Here is a 21799-nt window from a genome sequence, read left to right as displayed (position 1 = left end):
TATGCATTTCAAAGTTTGTATATTTGTTTTACAATATTATAAGTTCGCCCTATAAATTAGAGTCTAGAACTGACGGTCAGAAGACGTAGACTTCCCAGTGCACCACGTATGATTAAATTTGGACGAAGCTTAGTTTTGTTAGAAATTTACTAGTACAAGTTAAAAGTTTATGATATTTTTGGCATATTTAAAGTTTGCGGTAAAAACCTAAATTGACCAATAATTGATATATTTTTTTGGCTAATTTAATGTATAAGACCAAAATTTTTAAATTAAATGTAAAAAGACCAGTTTTAGACATTTGTCTACTTAAAATGTCAAAATTTTGGAAATGAACATGTAAAGTATTTTTTTAACATTATTTTAATAGTTTGAGAAAATATCATAGTTGACTCTTCAAGTTTTTTTTTCCCAATAAACGTCAGTGTTTTGATTCCACATATTATGTCACATAAGAGCATCCACAATGGAGGCTAGCGGATAGACTAGCCAATCGTCGAGCTCTAGCCGATTTGCGGACGCTAGCTGACCGCTGGCCGATCCCGCTAGCCCCCATTGTAGGCTCAATTTCGACTAGCCGATTGCATTTTTTTAATATATTTTTTATACATTTTTTTATTGTATTTTTTTAATGTATTTTTATGCATTTTTTAATTGCATTTTTAATGTATTTTTTTATGAATTTTTTTTAATTATGTAATTTTTTTAGGATGTACCTTTTTTTAATTTATATAAAATTATTGCATTTTTTAATGTATTTTTTTAAAAAAATTAGTGAGAAGTAGAGTGCGGCGGGGGCTCGTGTGTGGAAGCTCGTTTTTTTTAATTATGTAATTTTTTTTAATTAATGTACTTTTAAAAAAAATGAAATTAATGAATTTTTCCGTATATGTGTCGTAAATTTAATTTCGTATTTTGTGTTTAATTCCGTAAATTTAGTTGGTTTTTTAATAGTGTTGATGATGTGGCTAGCCTGTGGCTAGCCTATTGCTTGTCCAGTTGCTGGTAAATTTAATTCTGTAAATTAATATGTCTCGTAAATTTTGTGTTTAATTCCGTAAATTAATATGTCTCGTAAATTTAATTCCGTAATTTATCGTAAATTTAATTGCGTAAATGTCGTTGTTTTTGAAATATTTTTATTGCGGCTAGCCTGTGGTTAGCCTTAGACTAGCCTATTTGCTTAAAATGATGATGTGGAAGGTGGAATTTTAGTGCTGATGACATGGTAGGGAGAGAGAGTGACTAGCCTGTGGCTGGCCTAAAACCATCGTGGATGCTCTAAAGATTAACCATGCCACATAGTATCAAGTGTGCCACGTCAATTTTAATGATTGCTATAATGATCGATCATAAAAAATTACTCCCCCATTAAAAAAATATGCACTTAGTATTCGGCATGAGTTTTAATGTAAAATTGGTTAGTGGAGAATGAGTCCCATCCAATTAGAAAGAATTATTGTGGTACGCTGGGAGTAATAATGTAAATGATTTAGGAAAATATTAAATTTTTTTCCAATATCATGATAGTAATAGTTAATTTGTTGAGTATAATATCTGAATATCCTTTAACTTTTGTCTATATTTTATTTAAAAAAATCTTTTAAGATAGGAGAAGAGCTCAAGTCTCACTCCCGCGCTTCTGTATCCCATTCTCCGGCCACTTCCATTTCTTAAATACGCTCAGCCCAAACCACAATTAACCATTTAATTGCAATTACTGTGCAAAATCTTAAAATAAAACGAAATTAATTTAATGGAAGTTGGGTGAAGAAGATGAATAATTAAATCATTACTGAAAATCCGACTTAATACGGAAAAAAGGTAGATGGTGAGAGGTTGGTGAGAGAGAGAAAAGCGAATCTGCAAATCTGCTTGTGGATCCAATAGGAAAAAGAGATTCAGGAAGAAATGGGACACAAAAAGCATCTTGTTTTTGCCTACTACGTCACCGGCCATGGATTTGGCCATGCCACCCGTGTTGCCGAGGTTCTCTTTTAGCTACCACCATTTCTGTTGTTCTGTTCTTCTAATTTATTTTGGCAATGTTGAATGTTTATGAATCTCTTCTCAATTGTGTAAATGTGCATTGCCTATTACTTAGGTTTCATTAGTTTCTTTGAGTTTGATTGAGTTCTAGCTTTGAACTTATGAGAGATTATTTCTGAGAATGAAATTGATAATCCTTTTTTTACAATTATTAACAATTCACTAATGCTTAGAGTAGTTAGATTGGATGAAGTTCAGCTTGTAACAACGAAGCATGTCTCGATATTGTTAGGAGAAATGAAGGTGGGGGGGTTCAGTTATTGTAGGGCTTAATTTGCTCTTCGGGAGCACAGGTTAGGGAAATGCATTTATAGAGTCTACTCAAACTGTTTATGTCCAAGTTAGGGAAGGAGATACTTTGGGAGTAAGGGTCGAAGAAGGACAATCACTCATTTTTAAAACCAATGTTCTTAAGAAAGAGCCAAGAGGGAGGGGGTTCTTCCAAATGAAATCCAATGGGATCCAGGGAGACTATGTCTTCATTCATAGTCTTCCAAGTGCTGGGAATAACCTTAATGGTGAGGTTTCGGGAATATCAATGGATGATGATGCTCTTCATAACATGTGGGATACAGAAGTTTTCAGATATGTAACTTGTTTGGTTTACTTGAAACTGTGGACATTGGTGACTTTCACGAGGTTGGTGACGGACTATCTTGGCTGCAAATCTTTTTCGGAATCCTTCTTCCTGCAACCTAGTTCTCCACTTTTCCTTCTCCATCAAAGTTTCATCAATGTACTATCCTTGCCATTGTTTGGTCTCATCTGGGCCTCTCATGGCTCATGCAGTCATGCTGGGTCATTTTTTCATTTAAAGGATCAATAATTGTTCTCCATTACCTCATTGGTCGTGGTGACTCAAACCCCTAACCTATTGGTTGGAGGAAAAGAGTATTACCAAATAAGTTGCAGTTTGTTGTATACTTAGAGATCAGAATTTTAGTCTTGTAATTTCATTGTTTCTTTTGGAGTGGATGGCTTGTCTAAATGTATACATTTCATTTCTTTCTTGGATTAAAAAATACCTTTGATTTCCTTAACAAAAGAGAAGAAGAGAAGGTATCATATTTCTGTATGATAGCTTCTTTGCTTTTGCACACAAAAAATCTCATTTCGTAGCATTTATGGCTACTTTGGAAGTTCATAAATTGATGCTGATTATTTTTCAAATGTTGCTTATGTGCAGGTGGTTCGCAATCTCATCCTGCTAGGACATGAAATTCATGTGGTTACAGCTGCTTCAGAGCACATTTTTACCACAGAGATACAGTCACCTAAACTTTTCATCCGCAAGGTCAATCCCCTACCTTCCCCCCTTTTTTGTATCCGAGACTTAATATGCTTGGAGGTACAAAAGCTATGTATACTGTGCCTCTAGAAGCTGTGCCGCTCTAGATAGAAAGAAAAGTTGCGTTTGCATAAAAATCAAAACTTGTTTGTCGGATGCTAGCAATGTAGAGTGGATCTTTTGGAAGATCTGTTGTCAAACTCATGTAGACTGTATAATAAATGTAATTTTAACTCTCTGCAGGTGCTATTAGACATTGGAGTCATTCAAACAGATGCATTGACAGTTGATCGTCTTGCATCCTTGGAGAAGGTACTAGGCTACTAGCAATATAAATGGAGAAAGTCTTATTTTTACTCTCAATTCACATTTTACATATTGACTTCTGTTGATTGTCTCATGACTTATTTGCTTCCACATTTCAACAGTATGTTGAGATAGCTGTGGTACCTCGGGATTCTATATTGTCAACTGAGGCTGAATGGCTGAAATCCATAAATGCTAGTTTAGTGGTATGACATACAAAAAATCTCTCCCTTTCAACTGATATACTGACTTAAGCTTGCTTCCTTAAAACAATTTGACATAGAATCATCTACTTTAAGTTGGATCGCAGATGAAAAAACGCTCTTTCTATTTGTACTGAATCACAACAGGTATCTGATGCTGTCCCTGTTGCATGCCAAGCAGCAGCGGATGCTGGAGTTCGTGCTGTTTGTGTGACCAACTTTAGGTGATTATACATATTTAAATCAACTCTATTTATTTTGTTTCTCTTCTGATCTTTAACCTTTTGTAGTTGGGACTTCATATATGCCGATTATGTTATGGTGGCTGGACGTCAAAGTCACTCTATCATTTGGCAGGTAAGTTATAGTTAATTTAGCCAACTTCAATGGATAATCATCAGCACAACTTCCAACCAAATTAACATTTTGGTATTTAGAGAACTCATAATTTTTTCATTGCAATTACAAAAGGAGATGGTATTCTTCCATTATTGATAACCACTGAGAAGAGTTCATCTGATGGTCCGATGATCGCATGATTGCATTGCTTACTTTAGAGTTAATTTAAGTGCATTAATTAGACATTTTGTCATTTTATTCGCTAGCTTGTGAAGAAATGTTCCATCTTAATTCTTAAATCTTTCTATGACAACTATAGAAATGCTAGAACAGTGCATTGATTTTTGAAGGTATCTGAAGACGGCTAGGCATCACCCACCTTCACCGCATTGCCTTGCGGCCCTTGCCCCTACATTATATGAAGATCATTAAAAATTTATTGTGCTTTCACTTAGGACTCATCATCATTTTTTAGCACTGAGATCTCAAAAGTATGGGGTCATAGCTCCTATAACACTTGTTACCTCTAAGCAAAGTCCACATTTATATGATATATGTCTCTGCTTCGGGACCAAACTGCATGGATTTATTTTTACGCTTTCATATAGTCTTGTTTTGGTTATAATCATAATCATAAGCCCTAATGATAAGGGGAATAAATTGTGTTATTTGATGAGAGCATGGATCATAAATTAACTCTCAATACTACTCCATGAAGAAACTGTTACGTACTCTTCAGTTGTATTGATTTCACATGTGTGCCCTTTTCACTTTTGTTAAGTAGTTGTACTCTTAGATCTTTACTTTGAAATTTTCCCTCCTTTCCTTAGAAGAACTTGAAAACCTTTGTTTTGGTTTTGCTTATTAAAATCTTTGCAGATAGCTGAAGACTATTCTCATTGCGACTTCGTTATACGTCTCCCAGGATACTGCCCAAGTATGGTGGTCCCAGAATCGTGTTCTCTCTTAAAAATTTCATATATGTGCACATACTAAAATATTATCTTCTCTTTTTCTCTGAACCAGTCTAAATTTTTGGTAGCTGCATGAACAGAGAAAGTGCAGTATGCTGGTCTCTTTGGTAACCTTTAGAATTTTGAGAACCCTTGAGAAGTTGTGGGATAGGGTTATATTCAATGTTGATTGTATGGTTTTGATTCACGAGGATTTTAAACCAACCTTGTCTCTAACATTGTTAGAGATGTATGTCTTATTTGACTACTAGTGGATGGAGTATCCACAATGTGACACCTGTCTGATGATATGGAATAAATATATTTAAAATCAACCTCTCCCTCCATGCACCAATGCCTAGCCTACACTGACACGCACAATATTTTAGTTTTATAGTTTCCATCTTATTATGTCTTCTAGTACCATATACATTAGATTCTTCTGTGTGTCTTCATTGTTTAGCTGAACGGAATATAAAATGATATTCAGCATACTGACAAAGTCTGCTAAGCAGATGTCAAAATAATTGCTTCATTAATTTTCAGCTTCTCATTTGTTTTCTCACCACTTTCACCATAATTCATTTAGATTACCAATTACCATGCATGTCTGCTGAACTAAGATTGGGGATATCAAAGGTTCAATATAATCTGTTTAGTGTGTGTAAATAGGTTTACTTTATAGTTGAAATCATATGCAACTAATTCTCAAGCATATGCGAACCTTGCAGTGCCTGCTTTTCGAGATGTGGTTGATGTACCTCTTGTAGTTCGGAGATTGTGCAGGTCACGGGCTGAGGTTAGCTTATGCTACTAAATGTCTTCTGCTGGTGTAAGATACCTTTCTGATTGTTGATTCACTTTTGTTCAGGTTAGGAAAGAGCTTGGAATTGCGGAAGACACGAAAGTTTTGATTTATAATTTTGGCGGACAGGTGGAGATTCTAACTGTACATTTTAAAATTCTGCTGTTTGTGAAGGCATCAGAAATGCCATTCTCTTTATCTTTTTCCGATCAAAACTTTTCAAATTAATAAACTAGTCGTGAATTTTAAACGACACTTTAGATGTGGCAGTTCTAGTGTTTTGTCTTAGGTGCAGGTACTTCTGTAGGAATGTCAGTTTTCTCTAGTTAAGATTTGATTTAGTGACCGCTTTTGGATGGTTTGTACGATCTTATATTTCTCAAACAATCACTAATATCAGAGCTATTCATTGCTTACAGCCAGCTGGGTGGAAGCTTCAGAAGGAGTATCTACCCGATGGATGGATATGTTTGGTTCGTCTCCCTACATGTTCGTGTGTTGCAGTTTGTCGTGAGTTATAATTTTGCTGGTTTGCATACTGTTACTTTATCTAGGTCTGCGGAGCATCAGAAGGGAAGGAGCTTCCAGAAAATTTTATTAAGCTTCCAAAGGATATTTATACACCTGATTTTATTGCAGCCTCAGACTGCATGCTTGGTAGCCTTACACCAAACTTCTTGCCATTTTTCTGATGAATGATTCAATTTAATTAGTAGTATTTTCAACTTACATTATGATGACTCACATCTCTCAGGTAAAATTGGATATGGTACCGTGAGTGAAGCCTTGGCATACAAAGTGCCTTTGATTTTTGTTCGCAGAGAATATTTCAATGAAGAACCGTTTGTTAGGAACATGCTTGAGGTGCATTCTCACCTTGTATATTCATTAAATTTACGTGCGATGTTAATGCAAACGTAATAATTATTTGAGATCTTGTCAAACTGTATCATATTGCATAAACAGTTTTATCAATGTGGTGTGGAGATCAAAAGGAGAGATTTGCTTACCGGATGTTGGGCACCGTATATTAAACATGCAATTTCCCTAAGACCGTGTTATGATGCAGGCACTAATGGCGGTGAGGTATCTTATCTTTTTTTTTCTTTTAATACTAGCGGGTAGGAATACATGGCAGACATGGATAGTTCAGGTTTGGCTGCTGGATGAAAGGCTTTGTTTGATGATATCCAAATATGAGCTGACTTTTATAACACAAAATTCATAATCAATGGCATACCAAATGGGCCTTTTTTTTATGAATGTATGCTTTACTGCAGGTAGGAATACATCACAACTGTTACTATCTTTCTTCACTTGTTTCTTCTATTTGTTCGACAAACCATTAATATATGTACATTTTTTGGTTTGTATTAAACATTGCTCCCTCCGTCCACGAAAAATAGGACACATTGTGAATGGCACGAGTTTTAATGTGAAATTGGTAAAGTAAGAGAAAAGGGAAAAAAGTAAGAGAGAAGTAGTGTTTGTGGAATGTGGGGTCCATATTATTAGTAAGAGAGAAGGGAAAAAAGTAAGAGAGAAGTTGTTGAAAACTTTCTTTTTTCAAAACATGGTCTATTTTTTGTGGACAATCAAAAATGGCAAATGTGGTCTATTTTTCGTGGACGGAGGGAGTATATTTTTTGGATTAAAGTTAAGTAGTTTAGATTTTGGATTTGATGCCAAGCTACATTAAGCATTAAGTACATAATATTCTTTACCAGTACCGATCATCATCCAAAATTTTTCCATTACAATTATATACTCCCCCACCCCCAAAAAATAATCCATTGTTGCCATTTTGGCCCGTCCATCAAAATTAGTTCAATTCCATTTTCAGAAACTTTTTCACCACACATTGCACTACTATTAATGTTGGTTTCACTATCCACTAACACTATTTCACTGGTTTGTTTAGTTAACTTCAGCTAACTTGTTCTCATTTTTCATGAATTTAAAGGTGGTTGCTCATATACTTCAGGATACAGCTTTGGGGAAAAATGTTACTCCTAAGGTATTTTTTTCTTCAAGCATCTTATAATCCTCTGCTTCCTCTTTACTCGCATTTCAGCATCCTCTTTTGATTAAATAGTATTAGTGCTTTTAGGACTGATATATTTTAAAATCCGAATTAAAGAAATAGTGTCCTAGTTTCCTAAGGATTTGATTTAAGTCCATAATAAAAGTTTGATTTCATCTGAACACCTTTAAACAATTTATGAAATTAAAATGTGATAGGAGAACAATGTAAACATGATCTATTGTTTGGGTTCACAGATTCTCTCCTAGTGTTTTTATGTGTTTTGCAATATATCACTCTTACTCCTTACACGTCTTGTTTGATTCAGCTTAGTGGATCAAGAAGGCTGCAGGATGCCATTGTCCTTGGGTATCAGCTCCAGAGAGTTTCTGGGAAAGATATAGATGTCCCTAGTTGGTATGCACTTGCACAAGACGAACTTAGCTTTCGCATACCATCAGCCGATGAGACCAGTACCTTGACCAGAGAGTAAATTTTTTGTCTTTTAACTTTAAATTGGTTGCCGCACTTGCACTGATTTCTAATCCTTGATCGCTTGGAAGTATTACGACTTTCTCTATAATTCTATATGTTTAGGACTGACGACATCGAAATCTTGCATGGAGATCATCATAATCTTTCAGATACAATAGGTTTCTTAAACAGTTTGATGGAGCTGCATGCCTTAACCAGCATCAGGAATAGTAGTCAGCTTCACTCACGTGAAAGTCTTGCTGCAGCTGCAATGTTTAACTGGGAGGTACTTTGAATCCAGTTATGGATTTTTGCAAATGCATCTCAATATTGGGTTTTTGAACTCTGTAATATATGGTGTTTTCTTGATATTTTTTACATAGTATAGACAATTTTGTTGACAATTGTTCCTAGATTTGGTGGAATGATATAAGAATTCATAATTATATTTCAAAACACTATCCCCATACTTTAATATATAACCTAGTAATTAGTCAAGTTTCTAATTTCTAGACTGTCCACTATGTGAGTTGGAGGTCTACTGACATAGGCGGGCATATGAATCTACTGATATTCAATATCTCAATCAAATCATTACATAAGGCAATAAAATGTTTCCTAAGAACATGCAATAATGCAATTACAATCTGTCATCACGGGCTTGGTAATATTGTTATTAGGGCCAATACTCACAAGGGAGCTTGATCACGAGTTTCTGTGTACTTCGGACATTTTCAATAAACTGAAGCTTCCTAACATCTTATTAGTCACTTTTCTTGTAAAAAAAGTATGGTTATGTGGTGTACAATTTATTTTAAGTAAGCTAAACATATTATTTAGATGATACAGAATCATCATAAACTCGTCTGTCTCTTTAGTATGTTCCATAATTCCAGTCTAGTTTATAATCGCTGCAATTTGCACTTATAGTACTACTTGTTATGCTGCTCTTCATATTTCAAGGTTCTGTTCCTTATCTGGTTTGTAGGAAGAAATTATTGTAGCTAGAGCACCAGGTAGATTAGATGTCATGGGAGGATTTGGAGATTATTCAGGAAGCTTAGTTCTGCAGGTGCTTATCTATCCATGAGATGCTTCTTTCATCCAGACAATGGTGACTTCTTTGGTACTACTAAATGCTTGTTAGTAATTTTCAAATACCTTTACCGATTTCACTTGCAGATGCCTATTAGAGAGGCGTGTCATGTTGCTATTCAGCGAAGTCATCCAGGCAAGCACAAGTTGTGGAAACATGCTGAGGCCAGGCAGCAAAATAAAGGACAAGGCCCCACACCAGTTCTCCAAGTTGTATGTAGCCATGAAAACTCTTCAGGAAAAACCACCTTAAAACGTTAGATTTAATACTTAATAACATGAATATCAATTTAGAAGCTTTGATTTCATAAAAACAGTCGCTAGTACTAGTAAAACCAATTAGTAAGAACTTTCAGTTAATGTTGTTCAACTGTTCAACGACTAATCAGTTATTACTAATTGTCATAGCTATATTAACATAGACAAATACGTCGTGTCTAGTCATGATTTTATATTTTCAAGTTACGTCCCTTCAGCTCGGTTCATTTAGCTACCAAGCTAGTTCACGAACTAACAAGCCGGATACTACCATCCTCAAGCTTGGCTCGTTTAGCTAACGAGCTTCACTAAATGAGCTTTTATCAAGACAAGCTTGCATTAGCTCATGAGTAGCATTTTCATTTACAGCCCTAGCTCTGCATGCATCTTTCTACAGCAGAATGAGTTCACATATGCTTAGAGAGATCTCTATTCCAACAGTTTAACCTTGTAATCACATATTTGTGATTATTTTCCTAGAAACCTGAATTAAGAAACATAATATAGGTTTTTTATCGACAGAATTTGGCTGCTTAAGAGATTAAGCGCCCGCATAGGTATTTGATAGGTATCTGTAGCTTTCACACATAAGCACTAAGGTGTTGGTTATGCAGGTATCATTTGGCTCAGAACTTAGTAACAGAGCTCCTACTTTTGACATGGACTTGTCTGAATTTTTGGAAGATGGACATCCTATTTCATATCAGAAAGCAAGAGACTATTTTGCTCAGGACCCGTCACAGAAGTAATTCCATTTTTCATGTTTAGTTTACTATTACTTGTTCTATAAAAACTAGTTTGTCACTATCCTGATGCCATCCTAGGTGGGCAGCATATGTTGCTGGTACAATTTTGGTATTGATGACTGAATTGGGCATTCAATTTGTGGACAGTATCAGCATACTGGTAAAGATCTGACGTTATGGACATTATTATTATACTCCTAATTGGGAAATGCTTTGTTGCATAACAACTGCTACAGGGAATGTTGTTTTCTGCTTCTGTGAACTGATGGTTTGAGTAGATTTATGATAATAATGTCTGGCATACCATGAACTTAATCACATAAACTGATTGTGCTCTACATACCATTATCATTACTAAGACATTTTTTGATAGTACAAAAAAAAATTGTAGTACTGTCGGGTTTCTTGTAGTAAGTATGTAGCTATGTTTGAACAAGACTGGCAACCATCATGTGTAGACAGTTAATAGGAAATATGATACCCCCTCCGTCCCTGAAAGTTTGTCTCATTTTTCTATTTCCGTCCGTCTCACAAAATTTGTCCCATTTCACTTTTTACCATTTTTGGTAGTGGACCCCATGTTCGACTAACTCATTCATACTCACATTTTATTATAAAACTAATATATAAAAGTAGGACCCACATTCCACTAACTTTTTCAACTCACTTTTCATTACATTTCTTAAAACCTGTCAGGTCAAAGTGGGACAATATTTGGGGGACGGAGGGAGTATTTTATTTGATATAGACTCTTAGGGAATAATACCACTAGCAATGGGGTGGTAAGTCACATTTGAACGTTAGTAGGCTAACTGCTCTGTCCCTGTAGTTTTAAGAGGGTTGGACCATCTTCATTATTCATTTGAAGTCATAAGCAATTTATAGTAGCATAACTGCATAAGAAGTAAGACAATGGAATAAAACTGTTTAATAGAAAAAAATAGTACTCCCTCCGTTCCATAGTAGTGGAAGCATTTCTTTTTGGCACGGAGATTAAGAAAATGATGTGTAATGTATTAAATAAAAAGATAATAAAGTACGAGAGAGGAAAAAGTAGAGAGAATAAAGTGAAAAAGTAGAGAATAAAGTAAGAGAGAAGGAAAAGTAAGTGAGAAGAAATGCGTGACTCCACTACTATGGAACGTACCAAAATGGCAAAATGACTCCACTAGGAGGGAGTAAATATTACAGGGTCGGTTTCAGACTGACCAAAAAGATCCATATGGAGCTGTCAAACTAGAGAATTTCGCAACAGAAAACAAAGTTTCTGTTTCTATTAATGGGTTGCATCATGCTGGAGTTGCTGAGGATTTCTCTACTATTGTTTTTCTCTGTTTTCTCAGAAATATATGCAAAATGCTAGTTTTCAGTTGATTCTGTTAATTTTTGTGGCCCCTGTGCAAGTAGAACTATCAGTAAAAGCTAAATTTGAAAAACTTTCAAGGTGATTTCTGGTGTCCCGGAGGGCAAAGGTGTATCATCTTCCGCTGCAATAGAAGTTGCAACAATGTCTGCTGTGGCTGCTTCTCATGGTAATGATAGATGCTACTTCTTCAGGTGTCAGATAGGAATAGTATGATCAGTCAAAGTCTTCATATGTTAGGCAATAACAACTTCAGTATTTACTGTTTGAATCCAATAGATCATTCTGCTTATATGTTTGTAGAGGTCCAGCATGAGTAGATATGAATTTTGCAAGCGATGGTATCTTAGATAAAGGAGGCTAGGAGCTTAATATCAATAAATATATGAATCAATCTAATACTCTAGAAGCTACTCGATGGTACTGTGTACTAACACTAACTTGTACATCAAGAGACATAGATCCATAAAACCTGAGTGTAGATGTACAGTCTTGGATGAAGATTACTAATTAACCCCTCCACATGACCCGTGAGCTGATCAAATTTTTAATTTTTATTAGAGTTTTTCCCAGCCTTGTGAATGAATTATTTGACTGCTGTTCTATTTTTCAGGATTAGATATTGCACCAAGGGATCTTGCTTTGCTTTGTCAAAAGGCATGCTACGCTCCTAATCAATTTTCGTCGGAGTTCCTTTAAGTCTAAATTTTACACTGCTATTTACCGCTTAACATTGATCGAGTATCTCATGTAAAAGGTCGAGAATCATGTTGTTGGTGCTCCGTGTGGCGTGATGGACCAGATGGCTTCTGCATGTGGTGAAGAAAACAAACTACTAGCAATGTTGTGTCAGGTGTGACCTATAGTAAAGCATGCTGTTCATCATAAATTAAGAAGCTACTTAACAATTGAATTGTAGTTTTCCTGTTTCTTCAGCCTGCTGAAGTCTTAGGTCATGTGGAAATCCCTCCTCACATACGATTTTGGGGGATAGACTCAGGGATACGACACTGGTATACATTTAGTGATGCACTTCTTAGATCATTTCTGTAGTTAATATTTTGAGTTTTGTGGTCATGAAGAACTTTTTGGTGTTCCAATTGTGCCCTCTATTGTTATAAAAACTGCCGCAAATATTCTGTTGTCTGGTGGTATTTGAGAAATACTCCATATGATTTGAATTTATGAAACATGCAATAATCTATAAGTTAATATTTTCTGATACTCCAAGAGAAGCTTCTATAATGAGAAGATGAGCTATTGAGATCAATTTTTGGGCTTCACTACAACTCTTGAACATATTAATCTGTCCTACTTTTAGTAATGAACTGAGTTATATAATTCTTATAAATAGGGCTATGATCCCTATTAAAAATGAGCCACTCACCCCTTAAAAGGCCTCTTAAGGGGTGAGTGGCCCATTTCTAATATGGTATCAGAGCAGGCCCAAGTCAATGATGGATTTTATCTCTTTATCTGTCCTCTTGCCTACCCACGTGATGGAAGTCCGACGTGTCATTCCAGCCCAAACGTGCGGGACCTGTTAAATGTCTAAATCTTGTCCCACATCGACTTGGTGAAGATCCTATCTAATCTATATAAGTGTGGATAACCATCCCCCCTTACGAGGCCTTTTAATGGGTGAGTGTCCCATTTGTAATAATCCCTACTTTACAGTGTGTAGAAAAAAAGTTCAGTTCAGCTACTTTGTCATGGTCTTTTTGGAGGATGGTCTCCTAATCACAGGAGTAATTATCTTTTTATTTTATTTATCTTTGTTTATTTCGTATGCTTTGTATGTGTATTAGCGAATGCATATGGTACGCCTGCCTGTTACTCCGTATCATATTTCTTAACAGTCATTTATTCCATCAAAGTTACGGATGGAAAGAAATCACTGTTTCCTGCTGGGGATCTTAATCAAATGGTTACTGACTTCACTTGAAAGTTAATTATGGTTGTCACCAACCAATAGTTGTGAAAAACTTACTAATGAGTTTCAGAAACATTTTTGGCGTTGCAAAAGAATCTGAAGTACGCATTTTATAGTCTTGATTAGGGAATGGATGGCTGGGTAGAGATTGAATTCTATTTATTTCAGGTGGCAATTGAATATAATGTGGATCATTTTCTTGACTGAGAGAGTTTTTTCTGTCTGTAACATCCTCCATTTCAAGCTTCTTTTCAAATAGACATCTTATCCAGGATGCATATTGCTGTTACATATTATGACATATTAGTCCATCATCGACTTGGTAAAGATCGTGTTTTTAGTGTATAAGTTGGACAGCCCTCCCCTTTTATAAACCATTATAAGAATATAATGGGCCCAATCCTAAAATGGGTATCAAAGCAGGCTAAAGTCGATGTGGATATGTTTGGTCATGTGTGTTTGTCTCGCATCGGTTTGGCAAAAGTCATGTTTTTGGTATCAAAGTGACTTCATTTGTAGTTACAAAGGTATATCATATGCTATTTTTAAATTTCTTTTAATGGTATAATCACATCTTGGATCAACTTATGGCTTGAGTTGATTAATATTGCCTACACTATGTGGTATGATCCATCGATAATTTTCCCATGTATTGCTGTTTAGGCTTTCAAAGCATTGCTATCAGCTGCTCCTTCAGATGATCAACTTTGTGCACTTGGAGAGCTCATGTATCAGGTATCTTCAAATATCTTCCATATTCTTTTATTGATGCAAGGATTTGGAACTTTGTTTCACATCGGGCATTTCCTCTTATTACAAGATCCCAACTGCTAATGTGAACAGCCCTGCACGTAGATCTATTGTTCTTGGCCTCATCAAAATCTGCAAATTCAGTACCCCAATAAACATAGCTCTATATAAATTAATAATCAAATAAATACTATCTTTGAATGATACAAGTATATACAAATAGTATGAAGTTAAATTTACTAAAGTAGAATTGATCATTTACTCACTAACATAAATTATACATACATTAGTGTCACTACAGCTACAATGCATGTGGACTTGGTTCAGATGGGACGGATAAGTTAGTCCAACTGGTACAAGAAATACAGCATAGCAAATCCTACAGCGGGACTCTATTTGGGGCGAAGATTACGGGCGGAGGTTCTGGAGGAACAGTTTGTGTCCTAGGGAAAAACATATCAAGAAGTGTAGATCAAATTGCTAAGGTATCTTTCAAGTATTCTTTTGTAGTTTACAACATATCTAGCTGATTTCCATTCTTTTCAAACTTCACGTGTGACATTTTATTGTCTCGTTGTATGAACAAAACCATCTTTACATGTATATGGTTCATTTCTTGTGCTGAAGCTTTACTACTACTAAATTGGTTCATTAATCATAAGCTGAAACCTTTGCAACTGTATACTCTTCCTGATAGAATTGGTGATCCTATAAAACCAATATTCGACTGGCTCGGCCAATGATACCACAGCCTTACCTTGCCCCCTATTTAAGTCTGAATACGAGGTGGTTGGTAGGATCAATTTCTCCTTCTCACTTACTTACGGCTGGAAAATAGACCATAACACTGCCAAGGTTTTATCTCTATTACAGTGCTTAGTTTTCCAGATCTCAAAATGTTGGTATTATGCAATGAAGCAACTATGGTTAAGTAAAAATTACCAAAATGGCCGTTGCGATATTTTTCTAACCTCGAACAGCAATTAGTTTTGAACCCTTTACTTCCTATTTGTCAGGTTGCATGATTTGCATCACACATCAGGATGAAAAGCATTTGATATTTTTTCTAGCCGCCATTTTTTCTAAGTATTACAAAGTTTATGCCGGTGTGCAGATTCAGCAGAGGTACAAAGCAAGCACCGGCTTCTTGCCTCATGTCTTTGAGGGCTCTTCGCCTGGTGCTTGCAAGTTTGGCTATCTGAAAATACGCCTTAGATCGCGTTCGACCTAGAATATGGAACGTGGCTGTCTCGTTTTGCAAACATTGCGGACATTAGTTTCGTGCCAGCACAGTTTGCAGGTACGTGAAACTGCTACTGATGCCACTACCTTTTGAATATTAATTGGCTGTGATTTAGATCATGAATAACTCTTCAATTGCATTATAATTTGAGGCAAATGTTACACCATTATATATGAATGATACTACTTCATCTATATTTCATATTTTGCCTTTTTTTTTTTCATTTCAAAAACATTAGATTCAAATGAGCGTTTGTCCAAGCGTATGTTATCTTTGACGGAGAATGGTGGAAAACATATGTTTTTCTCTCTTTTTGCACTCATTTCACACATTCCTTATTATGCATGATTGTTGATGATATTATATTTTTTCATTCTTCGATTAGGAATCCCAGTCTGCCATTTCGGTCCGTCTGCAATTAAGAGTTTCTTTTCATTTTTACAATAAATGGTAAATAGGTTATACATTCCACTAACTTATTTCACACATATTTGATTACTATAAAATGTATACCCCTCTCTTCTCAGGGCAGTTGAGTTGTATTCTTTAATTCCTTTTGGGGCTGGTCCCATAGTAGTCAAGCCAAATTTTTTTTAGAAAAAAACTTTATTATCTCTCCTACTTTATTCTCTTTCCACTTCAACTTTTAAACATCAATTTCTTAAATCACATACCCAAAAAAAGTGCCTCAACTAACTTCGGCGAAGGTAGTATATAAAATGAAACATTCTAGTATCTTTTTCCACCTTCTGACTTTATATTTCTTAACTCATGTGGAACTTAACCGGGACTCGTAATCGCGGACATGAGGAGTACGTAATAGTTAATGCACACTATAACACCATTTCCAAATAGATTTTCCCAGTTAAGAATACAAATCAATCACTAGATCAAAAATTTAAGCACAAATAAATATTACAAGAGCAAATGAGAATATCTATCAATGTAAGTAAATTTTGTGATCTATAAATTGATGGATTTGAAATCCTGAGATAATCCTCTTGATGATCGCATGTCACTTTCGCTGGCGTATGGTGATACGAAATCATCATCGAATTCCTTGTCTTTGATCTCCTCCACCATCTCCACCACCTCTTTAATCTCCGGCCGCCTCTCGAGGTTGGCCTGGCAGCAGCTCAACCCTATTTTCAATAGCTTCATCATGTCACCTGTCACGGCCATGTCTTGATCAAACACCAACGCGCCAGTGCCGAAGGTTTTCAGCCAGGTAGCGACGTCGACATCAGGCTGTTGGTCTATGACAGAGGGTCTCCCGGTGAGGATTTCGAGTATCAAATGTCCAAAGCACCAGACGTCGGTTTTCTTGGTTAGTTTGGCAGTTTCCTTGTACTCAGGCGACTTGTAGGCGATCATGTGGTGTTTTGCATGGTCTTTGTTGAGGATGGGGATTAAGCCGTAGTCGGTGAGGAGGGGGTTGAAGTCGGCGTCAAGGAGCACGTTGGACGCCTTGAGGTGGCCGTGTGCTGGAGTGAGGCTAGGTAGCTCATTGTGCAGGTAGAGAAGCCCTTTCGCCACCCCTTTGACGATTTTCAGCCGCGTCCTCCACTCTAGTGATTGATTTCCTGATCATAAAAATTTATGGAATTAGGGTTGGTCGTCGATTTTAAGTGACATGTTTTCCTCTTTTTGGATGTCATTCTAATGACACATTTCCTTAAATGGAAATATCATCTCTACTTTATTCTTTCTTCTTTCAACTCACAAAACATAACTGTATAAAATCTCGTGCCAAAAAGAAAATGATCCACTTAGAGTGAGACAAGAGAGTAGTTTTCTTTTATTATTTCAATCTATTCAACAAATTTTTTTAACACATATTAAACTATTAATAAGGTGGGTCCACCACCCACTAACACTAGTTCAATTTCTTCTCTTTATCTATCATACTTTACCAATTTCGTATTAAAACTCAGTATTCTTAGATATACAAACATACCGTGTCTTGGAGCGGTGAGACTGCCGTTGTGGACAAAGTCAGCTACGAAGAGCTTCTCCTCCTTCTTGTAGTAGAAGGCGAGAATAGGGTGCACATTGCGATGGTTGATGCGGCCGAGCCTCCTCATGTGCTCGTTGAAATCTTCCTTGCTCACTTGGTTCATGTGCTTGAATCTCTTGACGGTCATCTTCTTCCCCTTGAGCCCCGCCTTGTATGTCGATCCGAACACGCTGCTGCTTAGAATCTCGGCCGACGACTTCAGCAGCTCCTGCATTTCGAACCTCTCCGTCTCTTCTTTCAGGAAAGTCAGCAGCTTCATGCTTGGCTTCCCGCCTTCGGGCGATGCACTTCCGGTGCTTCTTACCATTCGGTTTAACTCCGGGCTGCCCCTTTCCATTCGGTTTAACTCCGGGCTGCCTCTTTCCATTTGGTCTAACTCTGGGCTGCCTCCTTGCTGTTTCTTGCCACACATAAGGAAGATGCAAACTCCTAAAAGGGATACGAGGGCTGCCCCGGCGACAACACCAATTGTCGTCTCCGGGAACAGGTGCTGGAAGCTCTCGTCCTTGTTTGCGGAGCATGATTCAAGCGGCGCTCCACACAGCTCTTTGTTTCCTGATCGCCACAAATAATATCGTTATTATTTCATTCTATTATTGTTAAAAGGAGTGCATGAACTAACTCCCCCTTTCAACGATTAAGTATCATAAGTTGACTCGGCTTGGGTTTCAAGAAATATAATGAAAAATAGGTAGAATAAAATTAGCATAGCGTGGTCTTACTATTAAATGAATAGTCAAATTTGGGGTCCATTAGTTTTTTAATAAAATGTGAGTGGAATGAATAGTCAAATTTGGAGTCCATTACCAAAAGTAGTAAAAATTAAATGTCATTTAATTATGGACGAACTAAAAAAAAACTTGAAGACACTTAATCGTAAACGGAGGGAGTAATTCCCAAAATTACTATTCTAAAGCTATAAATAGATATGCTTACAAATTTTATACTCTTATCGTTGCAAGGTTCAACAATTCATTCCCAAATTACATAATAGTAATATGAAATTTGAGTTTTGTTCTTGGGACATATCCCAAATGGGCAAATACTAATAGAGTATTAGCTGCATTTATATATTTTGCTCGCACATTTTCTAATTTTTTGGATGGTTCGAACCCAACAATTCACAATCACAAGCTTTTTAGTTATAAATTGCTTGCAATATTTTGCTTACACTACACAACTATGAAGCTTTATAGTTTGTAGTCATGATTCATGAATTAAGAACAAACCAATACTTTCATCCCTAAAATTGCTTTAAAAAAAAAAAATTGTAGCTATATATGTGCTATATTTATACTACCAAAATTCATATTTTGATATCTTTGCTCCTATTTCTGAAGGTAAAGAAACGAGTAAAAGAAAATTGAAAACAGAAGGAACAAAATTTTACCAGAAAACGAGGAAGCATGTAGACGGCTGAGGGCTTGAGGGATTTGGCCTGCCAATCTATTATTTGATACATTGAATTTTATCAATCCTTGCTGCTGGAAATTGGGTATTTCTCCTTCAAACTCATTGTCTTCGAGCGCCAATTCTACCAACCTAGGCACCTTTGCCAACGTAGACGGTATAGCGCCAGAGAACTTGTTGTTAGCCAAGTGAAGCTTCTTCAATGACCGCATTCCATAGAAGGCATTGTCCGGGATCTCACCAGAAAACTTGTTGTTGGACAGAAATACGGTCTTTAGCGCGCCATGGAGCGTGAGGTTGGGCAAGGAACCCCTGAAATCATTGTTCTTGAAGCTCACACTTCTCAAATTGGGCAATTTGGCTAGGGTTTCAACATCGATCACGCCACGCAAACCCATATTCTCGAGCTTCAGGCCCCACACGTGGCCTTGTTCGCACAAGACGCCTTTCCAACCGTTGCATGGGGGCTTGGAGACGGTCCAATTGCCCAAGGCGGCCGTGTTTTCAAGGGAGGCTTTGAACTTGAGGAGGACATTGCTATCTGATTCACCGTGTGAGGTGGTGAAAAGGAGGAGGAGAAGGAAGAGGAGAATCGGGGTGGCCTGCAAAAGGACGTCGCGCTGAACCATCATGAGTTGTGGTGGTGGCGCGCACTTCTCATGAGTGCGCGCCCTTGTCAGTGAGACACCTAAAACTCAGAATGTCCTCTTTGAGGGCAAAAAGAATGAGGAAATTGTAATGAAATTTGGGAAATATGGTGGTTATAATTTGTGGATGGGAGAGAGGCTACCAAGAATAGTGTGTAATGTAATGTCCACTATCTCATTGCATAGTTTTTGCATGAGATATTTGCGTTTTGCCTTTACTTTTGTTTAGATTAGGGTTTAAGATTGGTTGGGATGAATGATTTATATCCATATTGTTTACTCGATTTTCTTCAATTAAAGTCCACACAACGTCACTTATAACTTATTATGCATTTTGCATTAAAATCTCCGAAATTTGTTTTTTCTTCTGTCAACAAACTTCAGTTTAAAATCATATATAAGTAAAAAATCACAATATAAGAATCGTCGTGTCTTAGTCACAGTAAGAGAGATAGAGAGAAAAAGTATTTTGAAGTATTGTTAGTGGAGAATAGGTTCAACTTCATTAAAGAGAAAAAAGTTTTCAAAATTACGCAAATTCTTGTCGGTCGGATTAAATGGAAAGAGTGGATATTCTTGTGGGACGAGGGGAGTATCTTAGTAATAATTTTTCCAGTCATTTTTACCTACATATATACATCATATAAAAAATACGTATTATGTATATACTTCCTCCGTCCACAAAAAATAGAGCATATTTATCATTTTTGGTTGTCCATTAAAAGTAGAGCACATTCATTTATAGAAAGTTTTCAACAAATAATAACTCTACACATCATTCCACTAACACTACTTCTCATTCACTTTTTCTCATTCTCTCTTACTTTTTTCCCTTCTCTCTTATTTTACCAATTCTACATTAAAACTCGTATCGTATACCAATTGCACTATTTTTTGTAGACGGAGGGAATAATAATTTTAAGTGTAATTTTTTGGAATGTCAATTGTGAAAATGACAACCGGCATATTCTAATAATTTGCATATAATGAGATAAGTGCATGTATACTGCACTGTTACTCCCTCCGTCCGCAAATAGGAGTCCCGTTTTTCCATTTTAGTCCGTCCGTGAATAAGAGTTCCGATTCACTTTTATCATAAATGGTAATAGGGTCCCACCTTCACCCAACTCATTTCACTCGCATTTCATTTAAAACTAATATATATAAGTGGGACCCCTATTCCACTAACCTTTTTCTCACTCACTTTTCTTAACATTTCTTAAAATCCGTGCCGCCAAGGAATGAGACTCGTAATGGCGGACGGAGGGAGTATAAATTATAGAGAGAACATCTTTTTTAGTACACCAACTATCCCAAATGAATAAATTTAGTCCGTAACATTTCATAATATCTTTTGAGGTCCATCAACTATAAGTTAATATAATTTTACTACATTTTGGCTATTTCCAATATTTTCATGACCAAAGTACCCTTAAGTCCAAGAAGGACAATTCAATCTATTTATCCTCTCATTTTCATTAAAGTATTTAATTTATTTTTCTTTCTTTATTCATTCACTTTCTTCTAATTTATTTGAGATTAAATTTAATAGTGTCTTATACTATTATTATTAATATATACCATACCTTATTTGAATATTATGAGAGTACTTTCTAGTGCTAGTTAATACTTTTATATGATTACATTCTCAATTATTTAGATAAAATTAAGATAAAATATTTTATTTTAATAAATCTCTTAATTAAATTATACTAATACTCAAGTTCAGGGAAATGATACGCTACATCCTTACGTGAGCATTATCCTCTTTTCATGCTCATACTCTTTAATGAGTTTGTTTTGTACTTATATATTTGGTTTGTATCTAATACAACATCTATAAATCGAGCTTTGATTTTTATAATTTTTATAAAATTAAAACAATTTTTTAATATAA

General features: G+C 36.1%; 2 protein-coding genes across 13 annotated transcripts; one reads left to right on the top strand and one right to left on the bottom strand.

Moving 5' to 3' along the window:
* The first annotated feature begins 1686 nt into the window (after window positions 1–1686).
* LOC125215135 (L-arabinokinase-like) lies at window positions 1687–19988 on the top strand. 12 transcript variants are annotated; one of them, XR_016136953.1, is made up of 28 exons: window positions 1691–1989; window positions 3236–3343; window positions 3581–3649; window positions 3766–3849; window positions 3994–4070; window positions 4137–4203; window positions 5065–5122; window positions 5870–5937; window positions 6010–6072; window positions 6363–6416; window positions 6498–6600; window positions 6698–6807; window positions 6910–7029; window positions 7907–7960; window positions 8295–8455; window positions 8564–8726; window positions 9429–9512; window positions 9623–9748; window positions 10408–10538; window positions 10618–10699; window positions 11984–12071; window positions 12516–12559; window positions 12660–12755; window positions 12839–12915; window positions 14499–14570; window positions 14887–15070; window positions 15700–15885; window positions 16214–16386. XR_016136953.1 is itself a non-coding variant. In XM_089068042.1 (27 exons), the coding sequence occupies exons 1-27, from the start codon at window positions 1912–1914 to the stop codon at window positions 15814–15816; spliced, it is 2538 nt and encodes an 845-aa protein (XP_088924168.1). In that variant the 5' UTR covers window positions 1692–1911; the 3' UTR covers window positions 15817–16142. The 12 variants fall into 12 exon arrangements, 5 of the variants coding, with proteins under 5 accessions (XP_088924171.1, XP_088924172.1, XP_088924170.1 ...); XR_016136952.1 differs by lacking the exon at window positions 16214–16386 and adding an exon at window positions 19186–19988 and having other exon boundaries at window positions 1692–1989; XR_016136955.1 differs by lacking the exons at window positions 15700–15885; window positions 16214–16386 and adding an exon at window positions 13409–13543 and having other exon boundaries at window positions 1687–1989; window positions 14876–14941.
* On the bottom strand, window positions 16652–19887 carry LOC125215134 (pollen receptor-like kinase 1). The gene is made up of 3 exons (XM_048116458.2): window positions 19236–19887; window positions 17786–18400; window positions 16652–17411 (listed from the first exon to the last, which is right to left on the bottom strand). Exons 1-3 carry the CDS (start codon window positions 19885–19887, stop codon window positions 16792–16794), a joined length of 1887 nt encoding a protein of 628 aa, XP_047972415.2. The 3' UTR covers window positions 16652–16791.
* Window positions 19989–21799: the final 1811 nt, after the last annotated feature.

This window comes from Salvia hispanica, chromosome 3 (assembly GCF_029641045.1).
Source record: "Salvia hispanica isolate PSC_SH4W2 chromosome 3, Shi_PSC_v1, whole genome shotgun sequence".
Taxonomy (NCBI): Eukaryota; Viridiplantae; Streptophyta; class Magnoliopsida; order Lamiales; family Lamiaceae; genus Salvia; species Salvia hispanica.
This window is presented reverse-complemented; position numbering and strand designations above follow the sequence as displayed.